Genomic DNA, 9573 nt, shown 5'->3' on the forward strand with positions numbered 1-9573 from the left:
TGGAACGAAGATGCTCAACCTGACTCCCCGCGCGCGGCACACGCGTCTTCGGATTGGTCGGATTGCCGCCCAATAGGAAAGAAGAGCCGGCGTCTGCTATTTACATAAATTCCTAGCGGGCCCGGCGGCGCAGCCGGCCGTCCAATCGGATTCCAGCGATTTGGAGCCTTCATTTGAATATGGAGACGATAAATAGCGCTGCCGGCGCGGCCCGCGCTCATCTGGGCGCCGCCCCGCCGCCGGCCCGCTAGCCATGCCGGAGCCCTCCCGCTCGGCGCCCGCGCCCAAGAAGGGCTCCAAGAAGGCCGTCACCAAGGCGCAGAAGAAGGACGGCAAGAAGCGCAAGCGCAGCCGCAAGGAGAGCTACTCCATCTACGTGTACAAGGTGCTGAAGCAGGTGCACCCCGACACGGGCATCTCGTCCAAGGCCATGGGCATCATGAACTCGTTCGTCAACGACATCTTCGAGCGCATCGCCAGCGAGGCGTCGCGCCTGGCGCATTACAACAAGCGCTCGACCATCACGTCCCGCGAGGTGCAGACGGCCGTGCGCCTGCTGCTGCCCGGGGAGCTGGCCAAGCACGCCGTGTCCGAGGGCACCAAGGCGGTCACCAAGTACACCAGCTCCAAGTGAGGCGCGCCGGGCGCCCCGGAACCCAAAGGCTCTTTTCAGAGCCACCTCTGTGCTCAGAAAGGAGCGTGCCACCCGGTCTGATTGTGATGTGCTGCTCCATGGGGGTCCTGGGGCACTGGAGTGCGCGACGGGGCGCAAGACCTGGCCTGAAGCTGAGTTCTTTTAAAGGCGTGTATCCCGCAAAGGCCTCTCGGCTCAGTCTCCACCGAGCCAGCAGCGGGAGAGGGAGCGCGGCCTTGGCTTTATAAAGGCGGGGGCCCGATGGGGTGAGGGCGCGCGTCACCTCCAGGAAGTCCTCAGGCCACCCTCCCCAGCAGCACCCCCCCGCCCCGCCCCTTAATGGGTGAGGTCGGGATCCGCTGGGCGCAATGGTACTGAGGCCCTGGGTGTTGTGCGGCCTTGGTGGTGGCGTCCTTCCCTGGCCTCACTGGGCACCAGGAGCTTCTGGTCACAATCCCCTCAAGCAGTGTTAAGTTGAAGCAGCTTTTTATGGGCATCGTGCGTTTCTGTTGGAAAAATCAAAACGGTGGGAGCAAAGATCGTGGTCTCCGAACTCCTACTCCGCCAAAATCCTTCCTATTAGGAGACTGCTATTTCTTTTTTCGAAAAACGTGTATGCTTTTAACGGAAGCCCAGTAAGCGGCCAAAGATCCTTTTTACTGTATTCATTAGTTTCAGGTATGTTTAATATAATTTATCAGTTTTCTGTATAACACCCAGTGGAAAGAGCCTTTTTAACAAAACGAATGGAGGGCTTTTAAGGAAAACAAAAACAAAACAAACAGGTAAACAATACGCAAAGGGGGTAAAATGTGCCTGCTTCATAACTGAAGCACCAGGCCAGACAGGCCCGGTTCCCTGGCCCTAAAAACATCTAGTACTGGTGATTCCCAAACTACAAAGCACGCCTCCAAGAGCATCCTAGTCTCCGAAAGCCAGCAGGCCTCCCAGGATCTGGATAGACGCCTTGGTTCCCTCAGGTGGGCCTTGGCCTGATTCTTGTCACCTAGGGGACTCACACCATCTCTGGTGACTGCCACGCTTCCGTCAACATTTAACCTATTATACAGTAAGCTGTTTATTTGCTTTTGTAGTTTTTATTAAAGGGATAGCCCCTCCCACTCAAATTTGACTTGAAATTTTTAGCTGAGATGGGGGCTGGGGAGAGTCTCTTAAATGCATCTCAGGTAAGATAACCTGCGAAATCCCTCCAGTGCCTTCCGGATCTAAGCGTTTACTTGGTTATCTCAAACCCAGAGAATTCTTCCACTGTGTTGGGTCCTCCCTCTTCAAGGCTATGCGCTGTCAATACCCAGCGAGCCTCTTCCTCCAACCTCCAGCTTAACATAAATAACGTTCTTTTTCTGTGTTGTAGCAGTATTACAAACGTGGGCTCTGTATTCAATCTCCCTCCATTTTCTTGATTATAAATTCTCAGCAGTAGGACTCTGTCACCCTGCATCTTCCCTAATAGGTTTCCTGGGAGGAGAGGGCCCAAGAGGGCCCGTGCTCCATCCGGGGCTGTTGCTGGCTGTCTCTGCAGCCTCCACCACACTGTTGAGCAAACAGAGGCAGTCTTCTTTTTGTTTTATTCACGCTAATGAAGTGTGTGTGCCAGGGCCCTGAAAAGACTGAGAAATTAATCTGCATTTTGCATTATCCACAACAAAACATTCTCATACTGTTGTATTTGGGATTTCTGTTTATTTTGCTTCTTGATTTTATTTTTGTTGCCTACTGCTAGCAATTTCACACACTGGTGGAGACGAGTTTCATTTCATTAAACCTATGTCTTAAGCTCATTATTCAGGCAGAGAATCACGTGGGTCTGGGAGACTAGTTTCCTGTTGCCAGAGGTGCTCATGAACATACTGACTCCTAATCTACCTGGGTAGTGGGCTGAGGGCTCAGACCCAATCAGGAGGCCCCTGCTTCATAGTGGAGGGCTGGATCCTGTAGTGTTCAATATGAATCAGACATCTCTTAAGATTAAAGGTGTTGATTTTGATGATACCTCACCCGTTTTCAAATTTTGGGATGATAACTAGGAGTGAAAGAATGGAGTAAAATAGCCATGACAAAATTTCTGTCACTATGGGTTTTTTTTGGGGGGGGTGTTTTTGTTTTGTTTTGTCTGTAAATATTGGTTCAGAGCATAGTAAAGGGAAAGCAAGGATGCACACCGATATCACTTTAACCATAACAATACTCTATGTGCCCATCAAGGCATAAACTGAACCAATAATGCAGGGAGCGTCACCACCAATCTCACTCAATGACGTAGGTTTCACCAAAATTAAATTCTGATTGTTTGAGAATTACTTACAATTATCTATCTTTGATAACTATGTATCAAAACTTGTTTTCATCCATTGCATACTGCCCAGGTGATTTTTTAAGTATTTTTAAGTTTCAATTTACATACCTTTTATTTATTTATTTTTTTGGATAAGGAAACATAGTAGATAAAACACTTAATTAAAAACATATCTTACATTTGGATGAAAATCTGAGAGGTGCAATGGGAATGAGTTCAGGGAGAAAAAAAGAATCATCTAGACCATCTCAGTGTTAACGAAGAATTTGATCATGTGTTTTATGAATTGATTATGGTATCGAATTGCTATTTCAATAGATACCTTGAAAAGATTGATGTGATCGTGTCAACTGTATCTCAATAAAAAAATGTTTTGGAAAATGTGTAACAGTTCAAGAACTTTACAAATATTCCAACGTTTCTTTAAAATTTTTTGTTGTGACCATTTTGCTTTTTAAAACGTCCTGTGTTGGGATTTGCGTCCTTGTAACTATTAGAACTAAGGATAAAAATATTTTAGATGTCAACTGAAAAACGTGTGAGGTTTTAAATCCCTTTAGATTAGACCCACGCAGAAGGAACGGGTGGGTGGGCTTCCAGCCGCTGGGGCGGGGGACGCGCGGATGGCGACATTCCCTCCAGACCCTCCCGCCCAGCCCGATACCCGACCGGCCTCCTTTCGAGAGACGATTTGCAAAAACACGACTGTTCTCTTTCATTGTGTGTCTGTCTGTTCCCTGCCAGACAGGATGCCACGACTTTCCAATACATCTAAGACTCAAACAGGCTCAAAGAAGCGATTGTTAAGAAGAATCCCTTATTTACAAATAAGAGCCAAGCGAAGGGAAAGGCAAAGCGATGTCTTTTCCCAAGTGAAGACTTTTCGTGCCAAAGCGCTTTCTCTGACCAAAAGGACACTTTCCAAATTAAATGTCATAAATCCAAAGAGAGGGGGAATTCTGCATCACTGACGCTTCACAGAAAATAACAATGTGGCTGAAAGGGAAGGGAGCTAATTTGCTCAGAAAAGGGGAAATTACAGAGAAAGGGAATTATTGTCTTGAGCTGATCTCCCCCATCCCCACGTAGGTTAAAGCTACCCGCAGCAGGAAGCGGCTTATTACATCTGACTCCCGCGCACAGGACGCTGCCGTCTCCCTCTCGGTTTCAATGCCGCTGCAAGATCCAGCCACGCAAACATCCTCCCGGAAATGTCCCCTGCTTGAGAATAAAGATGTCCGGTCCAGGCAGGGATGCAGCTCCAGGCGCCACCGCCCGGGCTGCGCAACAACCAAGTCCTCACCTCCGGGGTCCATTCATCAGGGACACCGGGGAAGGAAGGCTGGCATGAGGTCCTTCTGGAAGAGGTGACCCGCGCCCCTCACCCACAGGCGCACGCCACGCGCGGACAGTGCGGGCCCTGGGAGCCCACGCGCGCAAACGCCGGGGATACGCTCTGCAGCCACCAGAGGACGCAGAGCTCGAGGATCCTACTTCGACTAGCAATGCATTAATAGCCCCAAAGGGGAGGGTGGACACGGGATCCTTGGTCGCACTCGCGACGGCCACCATCCCAGACCGCCGTAAAGAACAGCTACACGTTCTTGCCTTCCGCTCACACACGCACAGGCGCGCGCACACACAGACCCGATAACCAGGAAACCGCTGGGACGCACAGAACGGAATTGGTTCACATGACAACCCTTCACCGTGTTCGAAACCCTTTTTCGATTGTGTGGGTGGCTCTGAAAAGAGCCTTTGGGTTCCGGGCGCCCGGAGCGCCTCACTTGGAGCTGGTGTACTTGGTGACCGCCTTGGTGCCCTCGGACACGGCGTGCTTGGCCAGCTCCCCGGGCAGCAGCAGGCGCACGGCCGTCTGCACCTCGCGGGACGTGATGGTCGAGCGCTTGTTGTAATGCGCCAAGCGCGACGCCTCGCTGGCGATGCGCTCGAAGATGTCGTTGACGAACGAGTTCATGATGCCCATGGCCTTGGACGAGATGCCCGTGTCGGGGTGCACCTGCTTCAGCACCTTGTACACGTAGATGGAGTAGCTCTCCTTGCGGCTGCGCTTGCGCTTCTTGCCGTCCTTCTTCTGCGCCTTGGTGACGGCCTTCTTGGAGCCCTTCTTCGGGGCCGGAGCCGACTTGGACGGATCAGGCATGATGGCAGATCTCTCCAAACAAAAGGAGCAGACGTCCTGAGGAACGGTATTTATACGTCCCGTATGCAAATGAAGGATCCAGACTTCTTCGTTTCTGATAGGCTCAAATGCCGCGTCACGTCACTACTTGAAAAGGCGCATGCAAATTAGGGGATGGCGGCCTCCTTTTCTGATTGGTCGCCATCGCTACCCAATCGGACGAGGCCGGCTTGACTACCTCCGGACCATATATAAGGGCTCACTGAGGCCGGCGGACTCGTTATTTCGCCCGTTCATTCTCGGCTTTTTTCTCTCCCGGCGCCCGACTTGGAAATGTCCGGCCGAGGCAAGCAGGGCGGCAAGGCGCGCGCCAAGGCCAAGTCGCGCTCGTCGCGGGCCGGCCTCCAGTTCCCCGTGGGCCGCGTGCACCGCTTGCTCCGCAAAGGCAACTACTCGGAGCGGGTCGGGGCCGGCGCGCCGGTGTACCTGGCGGCCGTGCTGGAGTACCTGACGGCCGAGATCCTGGAGCTGGCGGGCAACGCGGCGCGCGACAACAAGAAGACGCGCATCATCCCGCGCCACCTGCAGCTGGCCATCCGCAACGACGAGGAGCTCAACAAGCTGCTGGGCCGCGTGACCATCGCGCAGGGCGGCGTCCTGCCCAACATCCAGGCCGTGCTGCTGCCCAAGAAGACCGAGAGCCACCACAAGGCCAAGGGCAAGTGAGGCTGCGGAGGCGGGCCGGCAGCGGCCGTGCGCCCCGGGGGCCCCGTGACACCAAAGGCTCTTTTCAGAGCCACCCACAGTCTCGAGAAAAGAGCCGCACTGAGTACGCATCCTTGCCTTGTCCTAGGGCTGCGTCCTCGCGGGCGCACGGGGAGCGGGGCCGAGGCACGATCCGGGCGCGCTTACGCGCACGGTGGGCTCCCGCGTCCGTTTGCCGCAGGGAACGCCAGCGGACACGTGTCCGTCGTCTGCCTTTGAATCTCACCCCCAAGCCTCGGGCTCGGTCCGGCTCATCGTGAGGGTATCTGTTCCGGGGGCTGACCGCTGCTTTCGGCCGCGCAAAGTGTCATGCGGTCACGTTTAGATGCCAAGGACAGGCTGTTCCTTTTCCCGGGCCTGGATAACTGGGCGGATTCACCTGGTTTTGAAAATATGTACTGTGTAGAGACAATCTGATTCTTGAGGTTCTCCTACGTAAACCTTACGATTTACATTTAAAAATGGAACGGTGCTTGACTGAGCGGACGTTGCAAAGTTCTGGAAACAGGTCCATCGGAGTTATGAGCTAATCTGGAGATTAAGGTCTTGGAAAGGGTTTCTGCTCTAGAGGCGTTTGCAACATTTAAAAGAAAGTCGTTTTTAAGGGGAGGGTAAACTTTTAAAGAAAATCTTACTGTAAATAGAATGACTATTTAAGAGAATTTAGATTATTCAATCTGGGTTGGCCAAACATGAATCCGAGTCCCTTAACCTGATAGCTAAAATTAGAGACTAGAATAATTTGTCCATTGAGTTCAGTCAGGAAAACTAGGTTTGTGAATTTAGTACGGGTACAGCGAACATTGTTAGGATCAGATTATGTAATATATGTGTGGCTATTTCAGAAGAGGACTGTTCATGAGCTGCTCATTGTGTAATAAACAGGAGTTGGATAATCCCAGGGGTCCTGGCAAGGTGGTGGGAATGTACATAGCACCCACCTCATGGGGGAGGAGGGATTAAGTTGTTGATTCATAATAATTCTTTTAAAACAATGTCTGGCACAGAGAAAGAGCCTGATAACTGTTGTTGTTCCTATTGTCAATATCTTTATTGTTTTCATTACTTTTTTATAGCAATAAAGACAGGTGGGTAAGACAATTCAGGATTATTATATAATTTGTATTTACTAAAATTAGGTCTACTCAAACCAGGGCTGCCTAGACACCATCTGGAGCTAACCACACATCTGCTGGTCTTAGGAAAATATCCTAGTGCTGTGAAAGGGATTCACACCAGGGATGTACGAGCCTGCTCTGTCCACGTGCATCTGAGCATAGGACCCCCTGCAGTGGAGGGACGCAGCAGAGCATGTGGCCGAGCGGGCCCCATTTCTGTGATGCAGGCTGCATGGACTGTCCAAGAGACAATAGAGCCTTCTGGAGATGGAGCTGGCCCTTCTGTTTCCAGTGACGGTCTTCAGTTCCAGCTGAAATTTGTGTTTATGCGCTGATGTCGGTGTAGATCATTGTATGTCGTCAAACCCCTCAGTGGTATTTAAGAAATGTTTTTCGGGGGCAGGGGGGCTTGGGTATGCCGAGTCTCTCCGTGGAGCTCCCGACTTTTCATTCCTGAAATGGGACGCTAAGAGGGAGGCAGCCCTACGGTGGCTGAGCTGTCCCCTGCAGAGAGCAAGGAGCAACAAGGGCTGTTCGGTTTTCAGTGATACAAAACAAAACACACGGACACAGTTTCTTAGCCGCGCCAGCCACACATCGGACAGCGGGGGAAGAGACCAGCTCCATCATCGCCTCAAGTTCCATTGCACGGCTCTGGTCTAACGGCTGATCGTCTATCAGGGTTTCCTGGTTCAGGAATGTGATAAAATCTTCAGAGCTGCCCACCTCTGCAAGAGAAAGCCCATCAGACCCTCGCTCCAGGAAGAAAGCCCCACGTGGCCCAGCAGGCCCACTCCCAATGACTCGGTGACTCGCACATTCCCAGCAGCACATCCCAAAGCTGGAAACAGCCCAAAGGTCCCCGCAGATGCACGCACAGACTGCGCTCTGTGCGCACAGTGGAATGCCAACAGCCGCATCGGCGAGTGCTACCACGTGGCGGAACCTCGAAAACATGTCCGGGAAGCCAGACAACAAGGCCACGCAGGGTAGGATCCCATTTATAAGAAATGGCCAGAAGAGAGATCCGTAGAGGCGGGAAGCAGATCAGTGCTTGCCAGGGGCTGGGGAAGGAGGGCCGATGGCGGAACAGACCACCAGCCTCTGCGGAGCCCGGAGTTTTGAGGCCAGTTCCCGGCTCCCTGCAGCAAGAGCCATGGGATTATCTCTGTCGTGCTCCCCACGTGCCTGTGGGATGAGTAGTTTATTGAGAAAGGTGAGCCAAGGAGGTACAGAGTCCCGCAGGAAGAATGCAGAAACATCCACACCCACTGCCAGGAAGGTGCTCCCAGCTTCCAGAATTCTCCGCTCACTTTGGCCAGGTCCCATAACTCACCCTGCCCCTCTCCTGGGCATGGGTCTGTCTCCAGCCCCCGCCCCACATCTGGTCTTTCCTTGCTCTGTTCATTTCCAACATGTTCAAGAATCTCCCAAGGGGGGCGCCTGGGACGCTGGGTGGCTCAGTCAGTTAAGGGTCTGCCTTCGGCTCAGATCATGACCTCAGGGTCCTGGGATTGAGCCCCACATGGCGGGGCTTCCTGCTCAGCAGGGAGTCTGCTTCTCCCTCTCCTCAATTCTGCCCCTCCCCCCTGCTCGTGATCTCGCTCTCTCTCAAATGGATAAATAAAAGCTTTAAAAAATGAAAAAATAAAAATTTTTTAAAAATTTTAAAAAAGAATCTTTCAAGACATGTATCATATGACCTCACTGATATGAGGAATTCTTAATCTCAGGAAACAAACTGAGGGGTGCTGGAGTGGGGGGAGGGATGGGGTGACTGGGTGATGGACACTGGGGAGGGTATGTGTTCTGGTAAGCGCTGTGAATTGTGCAAGACTGTTGAATCTCAGATCTGTACCTCTGAAACAAATAATGCAATATATGTTAAGAAAGAAAAAAAGAAGAAGAATGTAGCAGGAGGGGAAGAATGAAGGGGGGGAAATCGGAGGGGGAGAAGAACCATGAGAGACGATGGACTCTGAAAAACAAACTGAGGGTTCTAGAGGGGACGGGGGTGGGAGGATGGGTTAGCCTGGTGATGGGTATTGAGGAGGGCACGTTCTGCATGGAGGACTGGGTGTTATGCACAAACAATGAATCATGGAACACTATATCTAAAACTAATGATGTAATGTATGGGGATTAACATAACAATAAAAAATTTAAAAAAAAAAAGAATCTTTCAAGTGAACAAGCATAAAAGGACCGCCTCATTTTCTGTGTTTGCTTAGACCCTGAATTAGAGTGTTAGGGGACACGCCTTGAGGTGGACTCGGTCACCCAGCCTGAGAGCTGTGAGGTCTGGGCTGAGTGGAGCTGTTTGGCCCGCACGCTGCTCTCTCGCATGGAGGTCCCAGACCTGGTCCTCAGAATCGACCTCACGCTCCCAGGAGGGTCTGTTTCTACGCACTGCTCACCAAACCTCACCGAGGCTTTGCTTTTCTCCCGCACCCACCCAGCAAAAGTTTTAAAATTGCATCGTCCCCTCTGCCCACGCTCCTCCACATGGGTGGCTGGGTCCCAGGCATCTCTCTGGGGAGACCACGTCCTGGCGCTTCCGTCCTCCCCAGAGACCGTGGAACCTGTGACCACCCCT

General features: G+C 52.0%; 3 protein-coding genes across 3 annotated transcripts; 2 read left to right on the forward strand and 1 right to left on the reverse strand.

Annotated features, from left to right (window-relative positions):
* Positions 1–234: 234 nt before the first annotated feature.
* LOC116627908 (histone H2B type 1-F/J/L-like) lies at positions 235–673 on the forward strand. Its single transcript, XM_032397885.1, has one exon. The coding sequence runs from the start codon at positions 254–256 to the stop codon at positions 632–634; it is 381 nt and encodes a 126-aa protein (XP_032253776.1). The 5' UTR covers positions 235–253; the 3' UTR covers positions 635–673.
* A 684-nt stretch (positions 674–1357) lies between these two features.
* On the reverse strand, positions 1358–5188 carry LOC116627907 (histone H2B type 3-B). The gene has a single exon (XM_032397884.1). It carries the CDS (start codon positions 5113–5115, stop codon positions 4735–4737), a length of 381 nt encoding a protein of 126 aa, XP_032253775.1. The 5' UTR covers positions 5116–5188; the 3' UTR covers positions 1358–4734.
* Positions 5189–5328: 140 nt separating this feature from the next.
* On the forward strand, positions 5329–6025 carry LOC116627906 (histone H2A type 3). The gene has a single exon (XM_032397883.1). It carries the CDS (start codon positions 5428–5430, stop codon positions 5818–5820), a length of 393 nt encoding a protein of 130 aa, XP_032253774.1. The 5' UTR covers positions 5329–5427; the 3' UTR covers positions 5821–6025.
* The last annotated feature ends 3548 nt before the right edge of the window (positions 6026–9573 follow it).

This window comes from Phoca vitulina, unplaced genomic scaffold, assembly GCF_004348235.1.
Source record: "Phoca vitulina isolate PV1807 unplaced genomic scaffold, GSC_HSeal_1.0 scaffold106, whole genome shotgun sequence".
Taxonomy (NCBI): Eukaryota; Metazoa; Chordata; class Mammalia; order Carnivora; family Phocidae; genus Phoca; species Phoca vitulina.